Consider the following 22,408-nt stretch of genomic DNA (forward strand, 5'->3'; position numbering starts at 1 on the left):
ACTTTCAGAGATTTGACAAACTTAACACAATTTCAGCCTGACTGGAGTCAGCTGCCGAACGAGATCCTGCTGAAAGTCTTCAGTTACCTGAGCAACAGCGACAAGTACCACGCCGCCCTAACCTGCAAGGCTTGGCTCCGTCTACTCTCAGTGCCGTCACTGTGGCAGTCTGGAGATTTTATCTCAAAGAACGATGAGAAAGCCATCCGGTTTCTTGATATCACAGGTAAAAGCATACGACATACACACGCAGAATGTAAAACAATTGAAAATATTCATTTGTGTAAGTCACACAGAGTATAGTAAAAATGTATGTGTATGTGTCAGCCTGTTTGAAACTTAATTACATGGGTAAATTACATGTGTACTTTTAAGAGTAAATTACATGTGTAATTTAATGCATAAATTACTTGTTTAATTTCATGAGTAAATTACGTTTGTAATTTCATGAATAAATTACATGTTTAGTTTCATTAGCAAATTACATGTGCAATTTAATGAGTAAATTTTATATGAAATGTTTTGAGTAAATTACATGTGTACATTCATAAGTAAATTAGGTCTGTAATTTCATGAGTAAATTACGTGTGTACATTCATATGTAGGCCTAAATTACGTGTGTAATTTCATGAGCAAATTACATGTGTACATTTATGAGTAAATTGCGTGTGTAATTTTATGAGTAAATTGTATGTATATTTTCTTGCTTTGAAAAGTACGTGAATATCGCCCATCGTGTTCAAAGAAGGTGTATCTGTTTTTAGCCAGCCATTTGAATTCAGACAATCACCAGCTGCTGACCATCAGACTGACAAATCTGAAAAAAGTGAAAAAAATGAACGTCTTGAGCCTAATTCCAGGATTTCGAAGCGCGATCTCTGGTTTTAGCAAGTTATCAGGTGGGATGAACTACGTCATTTTTATAGTTACATGAATTAATATTTTCTGGTCATGTACATTTTATTAAATAAGTAAATAACTATTATTATTAGTGTTATATATAATCAAACATTTATTTCCCTATCAAGAAGTGTGATGGCGTATGATGGTGCTTATAAATGTACATGGAAGTAAACTTTCATTATCTCTCGTGTTCGTCATTAGCTCTTTAGTCTGGAGAGTAGACAAACACTTCTCAGTGAAGCAGTTCATTCCGTTTTAAAAGTACCTTGTCCACCCAATGCTGATAAGATCTTGACTCACTAACTCAGACAAGACACTTACAACGTTACCCTAACAAGACCTTAACAACACACATCTTAACTCTGAACAGATTTTAACCACTGAGATCTGATTCGATCTTGACCACCTAACTCTAACAAGACCTTGACCACCTAACTCTAACAAGACCTTGACCACCTAACTCTAACAAGACCTTGACCTCACAACTCTAACAAGACCTTGTACACCCAACTCTAACAAGACCTTGACCTCACAACTCTAACAAGACCTTGTACACCCAACTCTAACAAGACCTTGACCTCACAACTCTAAAACAAGACCTTGACCACCTAACTCTAACAAGACCTTGTACACCCAACTCTAACAAGACCTTGACCACCTAACTCTAACAAGACCTTGACCTCACAACTCTAACAAGACCTTGACTTCACAACTCTTACAACACCTTGACCACCCAACTCTAACAAGACCTTGACCACCCAACTCTAACAAGACCTTGTACACCCAACTCTAACAAGACCTTGACCACCTAACTCTAACAAGACCTTGACCTCACAACTCTAACAAGACATTGACTTTACAACTCTACCAACACCTTGACCACCCAACTCTAAAACAAGACCTTGACCACCCAACTCTACCAAGACCTTGACCACCCAACTCTAACAAGACCTTGACCACACAGCGCCCAATTCTCATAAAACTGACGCTATATATCCGTAATATTTAGTTTCGTTTTTTTCTAGTGTGTTTACCATATGCCACATAACGAGAGACCTTGTGATTTTCAGACTACGGTTATTTGGAAGATGACTTGCTGCTCAGCAAGTTGATTACAATTCAAGCTGATGAAATACCAAAGTTACAAAGTCGAATAACCCCTCTAGCGTGGGAGAAGCTTACAGCGGCATGTCCTGAGCTAATAGCTATTTTTCACATCATGCACAATTCTGTGAGCTGATGTTTTAAAACTGCATACAAACCTTCAGTATAACAGGATTTTAATAATTACTAAAAAAAGAAAGACAGGAAATATTACTATCAGTTTACTTTTGATATTAACCTAAAGTTATGTCTGTTTGGTAACCTTTTTAATACACATACGCTTTTACAGCAGTAGCTCAATAAACTGCTTTCGTTAAATTTATTATTCAAGCAACACCGCGTAACATTGTATTATTTTCAAGAGAATCAATCATAATTATATTTAGACTTGGAATTACGTCTTGAACCTTAATCCATTTAGGAGTCGTGCTCCCAAGACGCGACAACGATTCTATTACCTTTTATGCCACTCTATCAAGTCAAGTGGAAAGCTGGTGACGCCATCGCTATAGAGAACTTAGAGAAGTTCTTTCAACATGTGGCACAGAACTTTCAGGTGAGGGGGATCAGAGGGACCCAGTAGTATGCAAAAAGTAGATACAGAACTTTCAGGTGGGCTAATTGACGCTTATGAATCTTGAATATTAAATCTCTCATGATTATACTCATATAATTGGTCTGTGTTTACAGAATACCTTACACCACCTTCATCTAATCATATAATTGGTCTGTGTTTACAGAATATCTTACACCACCTTTATCTAATCATATAATTGGTCTGTGTTTACAGAATACCTTACACCACCTTCATCTACAAACTTGTATCAGTCCTGACATGGAACACTTTGAGTATTTTTTCAAAAGGTAGGCCTATGTGAACTCTGTTTTGCTCATCTGTGTGTTTTGAGATTTTTAAATAGATTTTTTTGGTTAAACCTTATTATTATTTTTTATTTGTAAGGAGTTAAACACATCGCCTCAGCTGCAGCAAGATCTTATGCATACATTCTAATCGTTGTATAACTTTTTGATATTTGATCAATTTTCTATTTCTATATTATTTTTTCACTGATAAGTGGCGGGAGAGTTGGTATGTTGCAACTCACAGATAAAGTTGTAAAGCCCCCCTTTTAGATCTAACGATGAAGTACAGTTTGTATTTCTTGAGCCCGGCATATGACGAAATGGTGTAGTCAGCACAATGCTCAACTGTTAAGTACGGTGTGCCTTTATAATGGGTGTCGTAAATGGATGTAATGTTGTGATTTCTACCTTACCTGTGTGTCCACAGTTTGCAGGCGCGCAAAAATCTTGACACCCTGTCCCTGTGTTTGAAAAGCTACAAGAGTGGTGACGTAGAGATGTACTCGCAGGCAATAAGAGATGTCATGACGCGATGTCCAGTCTCATGTGACGTCACACTGAAAGATCAAGCTGTGAAGGTGGGGTCAGGAGAGTTCACCGTGTTGACCAGTTGAAGTTCTCGTATATACGAAGAATAGAGAAAGTCTTGTAATCGTGCAAAAAAAAAAAAATCGAGATTTTCGGAAGTCAACTATTTACACCTCACTGATACGGAAAAACATAATTTTGCAATCTTGTCCGTATATCTGTGTGTCTGTCTGTGTGTCTGTCTGTGTGTAAACACGATAACTTGAGTACCGTTAGAGCTTGGTAGATGAAATTTCATATATAAGTATTTTATCAAAATCGTAGATCCGTATCAACTTTTGAGCGATTTCCGATAAACGGAATTAGTACCCTTTCTACTTTGAATTTTTTAAAGCCTATAACCTGAGTACTATTTCAGATAGATGAATGAAAATTCACATGTATATAAACGATCTAATTCTCTAACTTCTTCAAAATTTTGAGTAATTTCCGTTTACCGGAAGTAATAATTTACGCTATTTTCGATTTCTCAAAAATCTAATGTAAATTTATAAAATACTAATAATATTGTGCACTATTTTGCACATTTTATTTGACGTTCACTTGGTGTGCAATTCTTTTTCCACGAGATTTTAATCTTTTTTAGAAAGTTTAAGTATTTAAAATGGATTAAAAATCATGTCTATATCCCGAGTTCCCATCCCCTGTTGTTTTATATAAGAATATTCGAGAAAGTTTAGGGGAGATCACTTCCGGTTTATTTAGCTTACAATGTGTAGGCCTACAATGACATTTATGGCCGCCTATCGAATAGCAGGATGTCATTGTTTATGTCGCCATAGCACGACAAAAACCAAATTGTTTTTGCTTTTTTTTATTTTTTATTTAGTTACCGATAATATTAAAAACAACAAATACATCCAATCTTTAGTAATTTCCGAAAAAAACCAGACAGACAGGATTTTATAACCATATTTATTGTAACTACGCCGTGCAAGTTTTTAAAATGAATTTATGGGCCTCTCAAATACCTTTGAGACTTTTCTCTCCATTTACACTATAAGTTTGAAAAATAAAATTTGTTTTATAACACCTTAAATATTCATGTTGTTTATCATTAAGTTAGATGATGAGCACTTTGGATATATCAGACTATGGTGATCAAGTATAATTGTTGCTCTACTCCTTTGTAATCACGGGTCCGCTTGCAAACCGCCGTCCGTGGTCTCACACATACAGAATTTAACTTTATATATTAGATTTATTTCAAAACATGGTACATAATTTTAAAATTATTTAATGGGCATTCGAAAAATCTGTGAGAATAATCTCGGTTGTGTCAATCAGAGGCGTAACTATGGGAGGGAGGTAGGGGTATTCGCCCGGAGTGCCGACCTTAGGGGTGCTAAACGGGGGAAAAAATTGAAAAGCGTTTTCAGATGAGTTAATAAATTATATAAATTATTTTAAAGTGTTTTCTGCATCAATTCCGTGACACCAATATACAAACCATGAATAAGTGACTTTCTAACTAACCTGATAGATGGCCCCGGGTCGCTACGCCTCTGGTGTCTACCTGGCAACTATTGTTTAATACAGTTTCAGCCTGACTGGAGCCAGCTGCCGTACGACATTTTGCTGCACGTCTTCCGTTACCTGAGCAACAGCGACAAGTTCCACGCCGCTCTCACCTGCAAGTCTTGGCTCCGTCCACTCTCAGTGCCGTCCCTGTGGCAATCCGGAGATTTTGTTTTTGACTCAAAAAGTGACGAGAAAGCGATCACCTTTATAAACATCACAGGAAAAAGCATACGACATATACACGCAGAATGTAAAGAAGTTAAAACTGTTAATATGGGTAAGTCACATATAGTATTGTAAAATGTATGTGTATGTGTCAGCCTGTCTGAAACTGAATTACAAGTAAATTTTATGAGTAAATTACATTTAACTATACATGAGTAAACTACATGTGTAATTTCAAGACAAAATTGCATGTGTAATTTCATGAGTAAATTACTTGTGTAATTTTATGAGTAAATTGCATGTGTAATCGCATGAGTAAATTACATGTGTAAATTTTATGAGTAAATTACATTTATCTATACATAAGTAAATTACATGTGTAATTTCAAGACAAAATTGCATGTGTAATTTCATGAGTAAATTACTTGTGTACTTTCATGAGTAAATTACATTTGTAATTTCATGAGAAAATTACATGTGTTCATTCCTCCTTTGAAAAGATCTTGAATGCCGCCCATCGTCTTCCGAGAAGATGTATCTGTTTTTAGCCACCATTTTGAATTCAGACAATCACCAGCTGTTGACCTTCAGACTGAAAAATCTGAACAATTTAGAAGTGTATTATGGCGAAGAAAGGTCAAAATCATTGTCCGAAGTGGCTACACTCCTGACCAAAGTCTTGAAAGTCCAGCGACAGCTTCGTGTCCTGGACCTTAGCAACAGCCAAAATTCTGTGAAGAGCTTTTTAGATGTTTCTCTTACCGTGTATGAAGGTTAGTAAAGACAGTATAACATCGGGCCAGGGCTGGTAGTGGGGGGCTTACAGTGAAGTATGGTCCGTTATGTTGAGTTAGAGAGAGGTGTCAATAGAAAACAAAACGAGGGGCGGGATAGACGGCGAGACGTTGGGTATCTAAAAGACAGTTAATTTAAATAAATATGACAAGCCTTGTCTTTATGTTAACCTAATTGTGGCTCTAGGGGGTAGATTACTTTTGGAATTTTATACTGCTAATGACTGCTAGTGATAATCTAAACAAAAACTTACTTATGTGTCTCAGAACATAATTAAACTATAAGTAGAAACTTTATTTAAATATCCAAAGGTATAAAATTACTAAGTGCTGCCGCAGAACACTGCGCCACCACCATCCAGAAACTTGCGATCGCCAGGTTAATTTGTCTTAAAAACAATAATCGAAATAACTTGAGCCAAATTCCAGGATTTCGAAGCGCGATCTCTGGGTTTAACAAGTTGTCAGGTGGGTTGAACTACGTCATTTTTATAGTTACATGAATTAACATTTCCTGGTCATGTACATTTTATTAAATAAGTACATAACTATTATTATTAGTGTTATACATAATCAAACATTTATTCCCCTATCAAGAAGTGTGATGGCTTATGATGGTGCTTATAAATGTACATGGAAGTAAACTCTCGTGTTCATCAATTACTATTTAGTCTGGAGAGTAGACAAACACTTCTCAATGTAGCAGTTGATTCCGTTTTAAAAGTACCTTGACCACCCTTCTCTAACAATACCACCAAAGTCCGATAAGATATTGACACCCTATCTCTAACAAGACCCTTATAACTCAACTCTAAGTAGACCTTGACCTCACAACTCTAACAAGACCTTGACCTCACAACTCTAACAAGACCTTGACCACCCAACTCTAACAAGACCTTGACCTCACAACTCTAACAAGGCCTTGACCACCCAGCTTGCAGTTCTCATAAGACTGAGGCTATATATCCGTAATATTGAAATTCGTGTATTGTTCTACAGTGTTGACCATATGCCACATAACGAGAGACCTTGTGACTTTCAGAACTGGACCTGAGTCACAGTTACATCAACGATGACCTGTTGCTTAGCTTAGCGCGGACGACAACCAGCCTGAAATTGATTACTATTCGAGCCGACGAGCTTCGAAATGTAGAACATGGAACTACCGCAGCGTGGGAGCACCTTACAGCGGCATGTCCTGAGCTAAAAGCTGTTTTTCACATCAAGCACAAATCTGTGAGCTGATGTTTTAAAAATGTATACAAACCTTCAGTATAACAAGATTTTAGAAACACCAAAAAAAAAAAAGAAAGATAAAAAAGATTAACATCAGTTTAATTTTGATATTAACCTAAAAGTCGAGTCCGTCTGGTAACCGTTTTAACACAAATAACCTTTTACTGTAGGAGCTCAACAAAATGCTTTCATTGAATTTATTATTTAAGCAACACTCAGTAAAATTGTAATTTTTTTCTAAGAGTATCAATAATAGATCTGTTTAGAATTAAAATTAACGCTAGAGCCAAATTCCATTCAGGAGTCGTACTTCCAAGACGCGACAAAGATTCTTACACCTTCCATACCGCTCTATCAAGTCAAGTGGAAAGCTGGTGCCGCCATCGCTATAGAGAACTTACAAAAGTTCTTTCAACATGTGGCAGACCACTTTAAGGTGAGGGGAATCAGAGGGACCCAGTAGTATGCAAAAAGTAGATACATAACTTTCAGGTGGGCTAATTGACGCTTATGAATCTTGAATATAATAACTCTCAGGATTATAATCATATAATTGGTCTGTGTTTACAGAATACCTTACACCACCTTTATCTACAAACGGGTGTCCGTCCTGACATGGAACACTTTGAGCATTTTTTCAAAAGGTAGGTGAACTCTGATTTGCTCTTCTGTGTGTTTTGATAATTTTTACATAGAATTTTTTTGCTAAACAGCATTAGTTGTTTGATTTGTAAGTAGTTAAACACATCGCCTAAGCTGTAGCATGATGTTATGCCTACATTCTAATCATTGTATGTCTTTTTTGTATATTTGATGTTTTCTAAATCAATGAAACCGCTTTTATATTTCTATATTTTTATCACTGATAAGTGGCGGGAGAGTTGGTATATTGCAACTCACAGATAAAGTTTAACCCCCCCCCCTTTGAGACCTAACAAACTATAGGGTCAATGAAGTACAGTTTGTATGTTTCTTGAGCTGGTGTAGTCAGCACAGTGCTCAACTGTTAGATAAGTTGTGCGTTTGTGATGTGTGTCATCAATGGATGTAATGTTGTGATTTCTACCCTACCTGTGTGTCCACAGTTTGCAGGCGTGCAAAAATCTGGACACCTTGTCCCTGTGTTTAAAAAGCTACAAGAGTGATGACGTAGAGATGTACATGCAGGCAATAAAAGATGTCATGACGCGATGTCCAGTGTCATGTGACGTCACACTGAACGGTCAAATTGTGAAGGTGGGGTCAGGAGAGTTCACCGTGTTGACCAGTTGACGAATGTTTTTTTTAGATCGGTGGTAAAACAAGGTTTTACACACAAGCTTCTGTTTTGTATTTATCTTTAAACAGTTGTCCGTTGAATTATTGGATTTAAAAACTTTTCTGACTTACAATCAATTTATCAATTTCATGATGAGCTAGATAAAGAGACAATTATTGAAACGTGAAGCTGATTAGGGATTGCTTATTGAGATCTTAGACAGAGGGTTAGCGCTGGAGCCATAAGAGATGTCAACAGTTCTAGAACAATAACATGGAAGCCAGCAGTTCTAGAACACTAGCAATGATAAAACAATACTAGAAAGAGGATACTTCCACCTCTTCTACTTTACTCGGTGATTTTGAGTTACCCACCGGAGAAAAATGTCAGAAAAACTCTTGATTTGTATAATAATATTTACTGATAATAACACAATAAATAGTTCCAAATGCATTTAGAGTTAATTATTTCCCATATTAGGATTGTATACTAGGTCAAGGGAAATAATTACAATTAAATATCTGTATTAAAACAATTTAGAAATCACCATAGAAAGAAAAAAATACAGTAATTATAATATTGTATTTAAACGTCGAATAGACCAGTACACAATTTATAGATAAAGATTTCAAACGTTAGAAACATGTATACTGTTTTCAGCTACTTAGGTTAACAACCTTTCATTATTTTGCGTCTGTAATTTTTTTAACAGTTAACACTTCATTCAATACAGGCTGAACTATTTAAGTTACTTTCTTTACCTTTAGATCCCATTACAAAGAAGGATCACAATCATGGCAGATGACAAACACCACCTAGAACATTTGCCACTACCTCCAGAAATTTATCTTGAACCCATTGTCAAGTTGCCCCTCTTTGAGATTAAGACAATGGAAGAAGATGAAGAAGTGTTGTTAAACTTGACAGCAAAGCTTTTCCGCTATGCTCATGATGCAGAGCCTAAAGAGTGGAAAGAAAGAGGCACAGGAAAATGCAAAATTTTGAAACATAAAAAAAACGGCCTGATTAGGATTTTAATGAGAAGAGAAAAAACACTGAAAATTTGTGCCAATCACTATATCTATCCATCTATGGAACTCAAACCCAACTGTGGCAGTGATCGGGCATGGGTTTGGTCCACTACAGGAGATTTTGCAGATGAAGAAAGCAAAGAAGAGGTGCTTGCCATCAGATTTGCAAATGCAGAAAATGCCCAGAAGTTTAAAACAGTATTTGATGAGTCTTCAGAGGAAATGAAGAAAGTTTTGAACAAAAAGTCAGTTATAGAAAATGGAGATACTAATGCCGAAATAAAAGATGAAGAGAAGGAAAAGGTGAATGATGGAACCGCTGAGCTGGCTGGTCAGTTGAAAGACTTAAATGTCAGTAAGCATACAGAAGAGGGTAGTACTGAGTGATATTTAATTAGACAGTGAAAATCATTTTACATCTTGCCACAGTCTACATGTTGTGTTTAACGTTGATTCCATTCAGCACTCTCCTACCTTCCTCCCAGGCAGAATAAAGGACAGTGTTGTATTCATAATGACATTGGTTAGCGGTTTACGTAACTCTAAAATATCCTTATGTCTAGAATTAAAGTGATGTCAGTTAACAGAGGTTTGAAACATTTTTTGGATAAAGTAATGAACTTCATGTGTATGTTTCTTGCAATATTCATATACATTTTTTTATGACAAAAGCTGCTTTACTGGCTAACAAGTAGCTATTTTATATCTATGTAATTAATATAAATTAAGGATAAATACATATTTTTTTAAGAAAACATTTTCTTTTAATTCTTAATGGTTACAAAATTGAAGGGTATAGTATTGTATTATATTAAAAAGTTTATTGGTCAAATTTCTTTAAAAGAAAAAATATTTTTTAAATCCATAGCAAATTCTTTTCCAAATGAAAGTTTTGATTGATGAGAAGTTTTTAGTTGTTTTTTTTTACTAAGTCATTAAAATAGTTACATTGTTTTTAGCTCATATATGTAGATCAGTAAGTTTGGATCATTAAACTTTCAACTTGTTTGACCGAGTTAACCATTTTATTTTTAACATGCTGTCATATTTTGTAAATAAATTGTCAACAGTGTGCATTATAAAAAAAAAATTCAAAGATGGGTCAATATTAAAAAAAAGATTCACTGTGCAGGTTACATTCTAATAAGATCCACACAAAAATCATCAACTAACTGTCCTTCACAGAACATCAATATTCTACCATAGGTTCGTGTGTGGCGTGGTGTCCAGAACTTCGATTAGCCGCATTTAAAGATGATATTGATCTAACGTATCATGCAGTAGACAGAAGTTAATCATGTAGCCTAAAGAAAATACGAGTGTAATTGATTAGAGCATATACTCTTCATGCATTGAATAGGTGCTAACATATTTAGCAGAAGACGACTTCTATAGCTATTGCTAGTTTATCTACAGAAAATGCATGGTAATTTTTTTTTTAAATAATATAAGTAGTAAAGTTAGTGTATTCAACATTCTTCCTATTTACATTCGTAATCGAAATTATTGTATTGTAATTAATCAATATATATATATATATATATATATATATATATATATATATATATATATATTTATTTATATATATATATATATATATATATATATATATATATATATATATATATATATATATATATATATTATGTACATTTTTCTGTTGTTGATATAACTTTCAATTTAAAAAAGTCCTTAAACTTTTTAAAATCTCTGTTCAACCCAATAGCCTGAATAATAAAATACGTATTCTTTAAACAATTATATAGTCTACATTCTCGTAGCCTTTTGTTTTACAAATAATAAGATGGGAAAAAAAAGAAATAAATCTATATACTACTAAAACTCAAGTTTGTTTACACGTTTGAATATTTTTTTTTTGTTTGTCTATTTGGTTACATGAGAGAATCTGCACTATGAACATAGCAATAACATACGTATTTAGGTAGAGAATGATGTTCTTTTTTACCAAACTGTTAATCACACATTCATTTAAAGACGGTAATTAATGTATCAATATATTCATCGGTAGAAATACCACTTGAATTATAGAATTTGAAACAAACAGATTTTTTTCTCAAAAGCTTAAACTTTCACCGGCTTTGTGACGTCATTTGATTTTAAGGCCAAACCAAAAATAGTTTTACAGAAAAATACAGGGACTTAATAGTAGTCCCTTAAAACGTACAGAAATAATCGCAACTTATACCGAAAAACATACTTTAAGGCCAGACCAAAAATAATCAGCTAAAACGAAAAACATACAACAATAAGCAATACACAACAAAAATACAATCCATAATTGAACCTCTTTATTGAACTATTTTAGTCCGTAACTCAAGTGTCTTACGCGGACTCTCTAAGTAAACTACTCAACTAATTTTACACGTAATCGAAAGTACCCAGATAGTTGAGTTGATAGTGTAATAGTTACCATGCGGGTGTTATGGGTTTGAGAGACAGCATGTCAATGTTACATTATTTTTCAGTATTTGTTTTAATATATAAATGCTAAAGTTGCCTATCCCAACTTGACAGGTGAGGTAGAGTTTACCTGTTTCTGTATTTTCAGCATGTAAAAAGTAGTGTGGTCAGACCCATGCCTAGCCGAAATAGGTATTTAAAATAAATAACATGTTACCTAAGGTGTGACCACTTTTTGAATGTGGGGTCTGGCTTTTTGTAAAGATATGTATGACCCTCGAAACACACTGTTATTCAAGAATAACGTGTAGTCTAGTAATATCAAACATATAGGATAAGCGTTACATTTATTCACAAAAGTAGTTGTAAAATCATGGTTGCAAATAGTTTAAATCTACAATAATTTACTGATTACCTGCGCTATGTTAACATTATGTGCAAGTGGCTATTTACATAGAGTTTGGATATCACTTATGAACAGAGTACATCCAATTAAAAATGTGAGATTAGTTATGAGATAATTAATTAAAACGTGAGCCACTTATCCAGAAGAAGATGTGTGATAAAACCCAGCTACCCAGGCTTGTTTAGAAAATCTTGCCAATGATGTCTTCATAAAACTTTTTGATCTTCTGATCCTGAAATGGAGAGCTAAAATTTAAAAATAGCCATTATGATTTGGTAAACAGAAATGAGTATAAAGAAAAAAAAAATTGTTTTTGCCACTGTTTCTAGTTTTGTTTCGATTAATTTTGTTGACCGATACACAGTTCGATTTTAAAGAACTGACTACAAAACTACTAAACTAACCATAGGATTAAAGAATATATTAACCTTACAATGTGAAATAAACCAAGTGACTGGCAACTTAACATGGGATAAAATTAAACCACTGACAACTTACCCTGGGATAACTAGTTTTAGGATAATCTCTCCCATCAGTTCTCAATTTGAACATATATTGAAATGTATTATGATTCTGAAATCGTTGGACTAATACACGAAAAACTTTGGTTGCCTTTTATAGATTATTGATTTTTAATATAATCATTGACAATTTTCTAAATATGTATCTTTCAAAACTGTTAAAGCATTAAAGTGCATTTATACGGTGTTCGTATAGATAGACACATGGAACGAATGGCAGAACGTTTGACTGACAATAAGTAAGTCTCGAGTTCGAATCCTGGGATCAAGTATGTAGGATGTCCCAGAGTCTTCTCAGCTCTGATGGGTACTTGGCTAAAGTTAGGGAAGGTAACTGCTGCTAGGCATCGTGATGACTACACCATCCCTTCAATTGAAGTATACTTTATCTGGACCACGGACATTATTACTTAGTGCTTTATAAGTACCAGTATAAAACGGCTGCGATGTGATATAACGATACCATGTGACAAGGAAGGTGCATCAATATACCCATGTGTCACCACAGTGTATCAATATACCAACTATTGTGTCATTACAAAATATCAATATACCCACTCATGTGTCACAACCTACTGTATCAATATACCCACTATCGTGTCATTACAAAATATCAATATACCCACTCATGTGTCACAACCTACTTTATCAATATACCCACTATTGTGTCATTACAAAATATCAATATACCCACTCATGTGTCACTACTTTGTAGATCAATATACCCAGCAGTATGTCACCACATTGTTTTAATATACCCACCAAAATATCACCGTTCACTCAGTCAAAATACCCACTAAACTGTCACCACATTGTATCAAATAGATATAGTATCAAATCTATTGAAATGCCGATTCTGGATAAATATCCGTTTTCATTGACATTGTTCGTTTCCGGTAAAATTTGAAGTTGAGCTGGTGCTTTGGTTTTGGTTTCGATTTAGAGACAAAGACAACACTATCAACCTAGCGCACGTTGTATCTCTCCCCCAAAAGGGCCATTTATCGCGTACATATATTTAATTCCGTTTTCTTGGTGCACAATTATTTTTTAATACAAGATTCTATTCATTTTAAAAGGTTTATTTAATTAAAAATGGATTAAAAATCATGTCTATATCCCGAGTTGCCATACCCCGTAGTGTTATATAAGTATATTCGAGAAAATTTAGGGGATAATACTTGTTATGACTGAGTCTATTGTTGATGCAAGTTGGTTATCTTTCCCACCCCCTCCCGTCCCACACCTGACCTGGGACAGCGTGTTAATGCCCCACCCCCATCACCTAACGATGTGCAGGCGAGTGGAAATGCAGGTCGTCGGTCTTTGACCTGAGCCCGACCCAAATAACCTGGTATGCAAATTTTGGGAAAAATGTAATGGGATACCCTATTATATTTGAGGCATAGAACCCAAGCTAAGTGGTGAGGGCCAGAAAGATAGGACAGTTGAACGTTAGGCTTGATAGCATGTAGTCGTGTTTTGTGTTTTTTAATGTGTGATAGGGCTGGCCCCAAAGGCTGGTCACTATTAATGTTCAAGATTATTTCCTGTTTATTGAAAACTAAATTAGTAACCATTAAAGTTGCCTAGCTGATATTATGTTTGCGTTTTACTTGAACCTCTCACTGCAGTCATCACCACCATCAGTACCAACCATATGGATGACTCGTGACTCTTTTCGTAACATTACTCCAGGTTAAATTTTTTCGATAGCGCAATGAAAATCATGACTTTATAAAAGAAAACGTTAGTTAAATCTTTAAAACTTAATTAATTAATCCAATTCAAACAATTTTAATTCACATTACATTGTCACCAAGTCTTGACCCACGCGTCACTGCTGAATGCAATCGTTCTGGTCAAAATATCGCTCGTCGACTCCGACCTCCAACCAAAAAAATAAACAGATTACAGAAGTTAATTATTGCGTGAATGAAAATAATTACAAGAATAATTATCAAACACAAATCGATTTAGTAAAAATGTAAAAAAAAAATAAACTTATGTTTTGTAATCTAATCTAATAACCTCAAAAATCATTCAAGAATTAAAATTGAAGTTTTAGATTCCAAATTACTTCTATTTAAATAATTCAATACACGTCATCAAAAATTGTGTAGCGCTTCACTTTCAACTTCCTGTAAACAAATCTTTTCATCGTTGGATATCTATATAAACATCTCAATATAAATAATATAATAGAAACGAGAAGTGCCACATCGCTACACGGCGATATGTCGTTGTTTAGCATCAAAAGAATAAAACGAGCTGCAGCTGAATTTGTTGGCGGTTGGACTAAACAGGTAAAGATACGCCCTATAGTTTCCTATAGTGTCCTATAGTGTCCTTTACTCACGTCCATAATGTGTCCTATACTCACTTCCTATATTGTTCCATAGTGTCCTAAATTGTCTTTTAGTGTTTTTAGTGTCCTAAAGTGTCTATACTCACTTCCTATAGTATCCCATAGTGTCCTATACTGGCGTTGTATTGTGTCCTATAGTTTCTTATAGTGTCCTACACTAAAGTCCTATAGTGTCCTATAATCTCGTCCTATAATATCCTATGGTGTCCTACAATCACATCTAATAGTGTCCTATATTGTCCTACAATCAAATCCTATAGTGTACTATACTCACTTCCGATATTGTGTAATACTAACAGCTTAGGTTTGGTAGGTTTGCTATAACTTTCACCTCATAAATAGGTACTCATCTGAACTTACCAAGTTTAACTAGAAGACTTCGATCATTATATTTTTACATAGATAAAAGCAAATTTGCAAATTGTGAATTTAAAATAACAGTAAACAATTCGAAACTCTAGCATTAAAATAATTTAGATGTGTAATGTTTTACGATTAAACATTATAAAAGATGATTATGTAGAGAACTTAATTTTTTTTTCAAGCTTTTGTCTACTAATGCACTAAAAAGTAGAAAATAACCTACAAACTATAACTATAAAGGAAAGCGTGGGTCATTTTAGTATCTCTTGGACACCTTTATTAATGTTTAGGGAGAGACCCACGCTCTTCTTTATAGTATTTTAAATAATAGTGTCTAATTAATTTTCTACGTTTTAGTGCATTAGTACATATACGTTTGTTGTTACAACATTTTTTACGAAACAATTTTTTAATACGTTACATGTTTTATTTACACTAGAATTGCATGACTAAAAACGATTTCGCGCCTATAGAACGTGATGACGCGTGTATAATAGCGCAGAATAGTTGGGTAATACTGCCTACTAATTTGGACCAAATTTTAATTAATTGATAAAAAATTAATTAGGCAACCAATTAAGTCAAATTTAATGTCTTGACCTACGTACCAACTACGAACCGTATCTGTCAGTTAAAAGTGCCAGCAAATAATCAAAATTATTTAATGAGCCTTTCGAATAATCTGTGATAATGCTCTTGGTTGTGTCCATCAGAGGCGTTACTATGGGAGGGAGGTAGTGGCGCCCGGAGTGTCGATGTTAAGGGCGCCGAACGGGGGGGGGGAAAATAATTATACAAATTATATTTAAGTGTTTACTGCATCAATTCTATAACACCAATATAAAAACCATTAAAAAGTGACTACACCAGTGGCGTAGGCAGGGGGGGGGCGGGTTAGGGGGGGTCATAACCCCCCAAAGACCCCTCGGTATATATATAAAGTATGAGGGGGGGTGCAAATCAAAAGTTTGAGGTGGGGGGGGGGTTGCAAATCAAAAGTCTGAGGTGGGGTGCAAATCGAAAGTTTGAGGGGGGTGCAAATCAAAAGTCTGTGCGGGATGTAAATCGAAAGTTTGAGGAGGGGGGTGCAAATCAAAAGTCTGAGAGGGAGGGTGAAAATCGAAAGTTTGTCCTCGGGTAAAAATTGGAATCCAACCCCTAGAGACGATCCTGGCTGCGCCACTGGACTAGACCTTTCTTAACTGATATTGTCGCCCGGGTCGCTACGCCTCTGTTGTGTATATCAGGCAACGATTGTTTAATACAATTTCAGACTGACTGGAGCCAGCTGCCGAACGAGATTCTGCTGAAAGTCTTCAGTTACCTGAGCTTTATATAGCATCATATACTGTCCTTTACTCACATCATATAGTATCATATACTGTCCTTTACTCACGTCATATAGTATCCTATACTGTCCTTTACTCACGTCATATAGTATCCTATACTGTCCTATACTAAAGTCCTATAGTGTCCTATAATAAAGTCCTTTAGTGCCCTATATTCACGCCTTATAACGTCCTAAAGTGTCCTATACTCACGTCCTATAATGTCCTATAGTGTCCTATAGTGTCCTGAATTGTCCTATAGTGTCCTATAGTGTCCATTAGTGTCATATAGTGTCCTATACTCACCTCATATAGTGTCCTATACTCAAGTACTACAATGTCCTATACTCACGTCCTATAGTGTCCTTTATTGTCTATTCGCACGTCCTACAGTGTCCTTTACTCAAGTCCTATAGTGTCCTATACTCACGTACTATGATGTCCTATACTCACGTCATGTAATGTCCTATATTGTCCTATATTCTAATGTCCTATATTCACGTACTATAGTGTCCTATACTCTACCACAATGTCTTATACTCACGTCCTATAGTGTCATATAGTGTTCTATACTAAAGTTGTACAGTGTCTTATACTAAATTGCTATAGTGTCCTATATTGTCCTACACTAAAGTCCTTTAGCGTCATATACTAAATTCCTGCAGTGTCCTTTACTAAAGTCCTATAGTATCCTATAGTGTCCCATACTAAATTTCTATAGTGCCCAATAATGTCCTATATTAAAGTCCTATAGTGTCCTATAGTCAAGTACTATAGTGTCCTATACTCAAGTACTATAGTGTCCTATACTCAAGTACTATAGTGTCCGATACTCACATACTATAGTGTCACATTATTTAGTGTCCTATAGTGTCCTACACTCAAGTACTACAATCTCCTATACTCAAGTCCTTTAAAATAGCAGTATAAAATAATAAACTCAAGCATTAAAATAATTTAGAAATGTAATGGTTTATGGATCAACCTTTTTAAAGATGATTACGAAGAGATTTTAAAAATATGTTTTTGCGTAAAATATTGTTTTCATTGAGACTACGGTTAACTCTAAGACTTACTTTGGTAAGCCAAACACACTGGTTTGCTGTGATAGTTCAAGTATTTCTGGAAAAAAAAAACTTTGTATTAATTGTTTTACGTTAATCTGTTAAATGATTTTTAATGAATTCAACTTTTTAAAACCATACGATCTAGCGATGTCTGGTGTTAAGTTTTTAAATGTTTTCGTGAGTGGCCGAAAATTCTAAAAAGAGCAGTACAGTCCGGTAAAAACAATACAATAATATTTGTATGACCACATTTTCTTTGAAAACATATTTCATGGAAACTCCGAGACTTATACGCTGAGGTTCATTAGGCACAAACTGTTTAGACAATCACACTTTCAGAGATTCGACAAAAACTTTATACAATTTCAGCCGGACTGGAGCCAGCTGCCGTACGAAATTCTTCTGAAAGTCTTTAGTTACCTTAGCAACAGAGACAAGTTCAACGCCGCCCTCACCTGCAAGTCTTGGCTCCGTCCACTCTCAGTGCCGTCCGTGTGGGAGTCCGGAGATTTTAATATCGACGCAGAGAGTGCTGATAAAGCAATAAGATTTATGAAAAAGGTTGGGAGATCATTGCGCCACATTCGTGCAGATTGTAGAGCCGGCGAGTACGATGTTTGGGGTAAGTCACACAAATAGTGGTTAAAATGTGCGTCTATGTACGAACCAGTCGACAACAAATGTACATGTGTACTGTCTTGGTTTTTAAAGGAGTCGGAGGCAGCTCATCCTGTACCGAGAAGTTGTACCAGTTTCTGGTCGACTTATTGAACTCAGGTAACAAACAGCTGTTGACCTTCAAGCTAACCAATATATACAACTTGGAAATCAGTTCCGGTAGAGACAAGCCCAGGTCATTCTCAGAAGTCGCTCAACTCCTGACCAAAGTTTTGGAGTACCAGCAGCAGCTTCGTGTCCTTGACCTTAGCAACAGCCAAAAGTCTGTCCAGAACTGTATTGAGGATAATCTTACCATGAAGCAAGGTCAGTGTTCACAGCCTAACTTCGGGGGTTTACAAATATTTGGGTGTTTCCTAGACAGTGAATAATGTTTGTCACTAGGTTGACCTTATTGTGGTGATATCTAGTCCTCACTCCAAGACATCAAACAATCATCATAATAAAATTCTCATTTTTCTCCATTCATGAATAAACTTTTAAACTATAAAGCAATTAAACTATTAAACCATACAAGTGAAAATCTTATTTTTATATTCCTAGGTATAAAAATGCTGAACGCTGTCAGTAGAAGCTGCGCCAACACGCTCCAAAAATTAGCGTTCCCCAGGCTCGTTAGCTTGAAAAATTCTTTTATTACTGATCTGAGACTACTGTCACAATTTCGAAGCGCCATCTCTAGTTTCAGCAAGTTGTCAGGTGGGGTGACCCGCCAACTGTGACAAGACCTTGACCTCCCAACTATAACAAAACCTTGACCTAATAAGACATTGAACTCCCAACTCTGACAAGATCTTGACCACACAACTCTGACAAGATGTTGACCACCAACTATAACAAAACCTTGACCTAACAAGACCTTGACCATCCAAATCTGACAAGACCTTGTCCATCCACCTCCGTTAAGAACTTGACCGCGCAGTTCTCTTAAGAATAAGGCTATGTGACGTAATAATTGACTTGGTTACTGCTCTTGTCAACTCACCATATGCCACATAACGAGAGATCTTGTGAATTCCAGACCTGGATCTGAGCTACGACTATTTGGAAAATGACCTTCTGCTCAGCTTGGCGAATACAAATACCACCCTCAAGGTGATCACAGTTCGTGCTGACGAAATCCCAATGATAGAAAGTCAAATAACCCCTCTAGCATGGGAGAAGCTTACATCGGCATGTCCCGAGCTCCGAGTCCTATTTTTCATCAAACCCATATCTGTGAGCTGTTGTTTAACAAAATGCAGAAAAAACTTTCAGTATAACAGTATTTTATAAATAACAAAAGAAATATAAACATTAATTTAATTTTGATATTTAAATGGCAAAAATTATAACACACAGCCGCTTTTACTATAGTAGCTAAACAAACTGCTTACGTTCTGTTTATTATTTTAGTAATAATTATAATTTAATATTTAATTGTAAAGTCTTGCACCTAACTCAGAAACTCCCTTTTAGGAGTCGTACTTCCAAGACGTGACAATGATCCTAACACCATCCATGCCGCTCTATCAAGTCAAGTGGAAATCAAGCAGTGTCATCGCTGTAGAGAACATAGACAAGTTCTTTCAACATCTGGGACAGAACTTTCAGGTGAAGGGGATGGGAGGGACGGGGGTATTAGGAAAACTAGTTGTTTTTTTTTTACATGTTTGTATTTAGCTAATAAACCGGGAGTGATCTCCCCTAAACTTTCTCGAATATTCTTATATAAAACAACAGGGGATGGGAACTCGGGATATAGACATGATTTTTAATCCATTTTAAATGCTTACAGTTTTAAAAATAGAATAAAATCTCGTAGACAAATTAATTGCACACCAAGTGTACGCCAAATAAAAATAGCACAGGTGCTTCAAATTTGGCAGGATTCTGCCTTGGGGCGACAGAACACAGGGGCCGGTGCCGGTTGGTCGAAAAGTCTACGAAGAGGGGGTCAAAATTGACCTCGACTGACCGGCGCCTTATATGAGCACTACACATAACAGCCAATCACTAATTAATTAAGCATTCAAATTCTCAGTGTTTTTGAAAACCTAAGCAAAGCTAGGCAGCCTGCCTAGTACTCATATAATCGTCTGTGATTACAGAAAACGTTACACCATCTAGAGTGCCGTACTGATGTCCCCATAGACACGGAACGCTTTGAAGTGTTGTTTAAGAGGTAAGTGAACTCTAATTTGTTCTACTTTTGGCTTTGATACTTTTCAATATGTTTTTTTGGTTCAAAATTAACTGTAAGTATAATAACATATTGCTTAGGGTTTACCAAGATTATATGCACACATTCTAATCGGTGTTTATAATAAGTTGGAAATATTTTTGATCAATGAGTCAAAGATAATCTTATAATAGTCACGGGTGGAGTAGAGTCAGGCACATATCCGAGCTGGGTGGACTAGAGTCTGGTACCCATCAGAGCTGGGTGGACTAGAGTCAGGTACCCATCAGAGCTGTGTGGTGTAGAGTCAGGTATCCATTAGCGCTGGGTGGAGTAGAGTCAGGTACCCATTAGAGCTGGGTGGAGTAGAGTCAGGTACCCATCAGAGCTGGGTGGACTAGAGTCAGGTACCCATCAGAGCTGGGTGCACTAGAGTCAGGTACCCATTAGAGCTGGGTGGAGTAGAGTCAGGTACCCATCAGAGCTGGGCGGACTAGAGTCAGGTACCCATCAGAGCTGGGTGGACTAGAGTCAGGTACCCATCAGAGCTGGGTGGTCTAGAGTCAGGTACCCATCAGAGCTGGGTGGAGTAGAGTCAGGTATCCATTAGAGCTGTGTGGAGTAGAGTCAGGTACCCATCAGAGCTGTGTGGAGTAGTCAGGTACCCATCAGAGCTGTGTGGAGTAGAGTCAGGTACCAATTACAGCTGTGTATACATAGGAACGTCCAAGAACACCGAGTCTGTACGCTCCGGGTCTGTACGCTCCGAGTCTGTTCGCTCCGAGTCTGTACGCTCCGAATCTGTACGCTCCGGGTCTGTACGCTCCGAATCTGTACGCTCCGAGTCTGTACGCTCCGAGTATGTACGCTCCGAGTCTGTACGCTTCAAATCTGTACGCTCCGAGTCTGTACGCTCCGAGTCTGTACGCTCCGAGTCTGTTCGCTCCGAGTCTAGGTGCTAGTACAGTGCTTGTCAACACCACGCGTACAACAGCATTGTATATGTAAAGTTATGATGTGTGTTATACATGTGTGTAATCTTTTAATTCATATGCTACCTGTGTGTCCACAGTATACAGCCGTGCACAAATCTGGACAGCCTCACACTAGGCTTGACCTCTTGTGTGATTGATGACGTGGAGATGTACAAGCTGGCCATCAGAGATGTCGTGAAGCGATGTCCATTGTCATGTGACCTCACTCTGAACGTCCAAGTCAAATAAAACTGGTCAGTCTGACACGGTTGGTGGGGTCAGGAGAGTTTGCCATGTTGGATCAGTTCACGAATGCTTTTTTTTTTATCGGCAGTAAAATAATATTGAGCGCATACGTTTCGGATTTTCTTATTTCTTCTGAAAAATACATTCGTTTCTGATTTTCTTATTACTTCTTTAAACTTTATTCGTTTTTTAGATCTTAAATAGAGGGTCAGTACTAGATCTATACTCCCAAACGATTTCGAGTTGCGACCCCCTTTTATAAAAAGTAAGTGACCCGCGACCCCCATGAAATTAAAAAGCCGAAATTAGTATGGAAATTAATAAGCACTAAAATAAGATTTTCTAAAAGACTTTTAATATGTAGACCTAATACTCTTGATAACTGTTTTAGTACGATGAGTAAAATTGCAT

At 36.2% G+C, this 22,408-nt stretch overlaps 2 protein-coding genes across 2 annotated transcripts in view; both read left to right on the forward strand.

Moving 5' to 3' along the window:
- LOC131938874 (uncharacterized) overlaps positions 1-22,104 on the forward strand; it is a 39,454-nt gene extending 17,350 nt beyond the window's left edge. The window contains exons 9-15 of the mRNA XM_059297095.1: positions 18,308-18,560; positions 18,650-18,922; positions 19,160-19,315; positions 19,638-19,834; positions 20,075-20,209; positions 20,707-20,780; positions 21,850-22,104. Of these exons, the coding sequence (XP_059153078.1) occupies positions 18,308-18,560; positions 18,650-18,922; positions 19,160-19,315; positions 19,638-19,834; positions 20,075-20,209; positions 20,707-20,780; positions 21,850-22,000 (1,239 nt within the window). The 3' untranslated portion in view covers positions 22,001-22,104. The remainder of the gene's footprint in view (positions 1-18,307; positions 18,561-18,649; positions 18,923-19,159; positions 19,316-19,637; positions 19,835-20,074; positions 20,210-20,706; positions 20,781-21,849) is intronic.
- LOC131938875 (uncharacterized) lies at positions 127-10,152 on the forward strand. The gene is made up of 14 exons (XM_059297096.1): positions 127-226; positions 765-899; positions 1,974-2,134; positions 2,429-2,563; positions 2,798-2,871; positions 3,299-3,449; positions 4,999-5,257; positions 5,646-5,918; positions 6,252-6,407; positions 6,982-7,175; positions 7,477-7,611; positions 7,746-7,819; positions 8,261-8,411; positions 9,201-10,152. Exons 2-14 carry the CDS (start codon positions 836-838, stop codon positions 9,849-9,851), a joined length of 2,478 nt encoding a protein of 825 aa, XP_059153079.1. The 5' UTR covers positions 127-226; positions 765-835; the 3' UTR covers positions 9,852-10,152.
- Positions 22,105-22,408: the final 304 nt, after the last annotated feature.

Source organism: Physella acuta, unplaced genomic scaffold (genome assembly GCF_028476545.2).
Source record: "Physella acuta isolate Inbredline_101_S28 unplaced genomic scaffold, ASM2847654v3 ptg000258l, whole genome shotgun sequence".
Taxonomy (NCBI): domain Eukaryota; kingdom Metazoa; phylum Mollusca; class Gastropoda; family Physidae; genus Physella; species Physella acuta.

Bases quoted from the DNA above. Each gene is read 5' to 3' on its own strand.
- LOC131938875 (XM_059297096.1), top strand. From the start codon at position 836: ATGAACGTCTTGAGCCTAATTCCAGGATTTCGAAGCGCGATCTCTGGT. The intron at 900-1,973 runs GTGGGATGAACT...TGTGATTTTCAG, and splicing joins TGGTTTTAGCAAGTTATCAG to ACTACGGTTATTTGGAAGAT. The intron at 8,412-9,200 runs GTGGGGTCAGGA...CTTTACCTTTAG, and splicing joins TGAACGGTCAAATTGTGAAG to ATCCCATTACAAAGAAGGAT.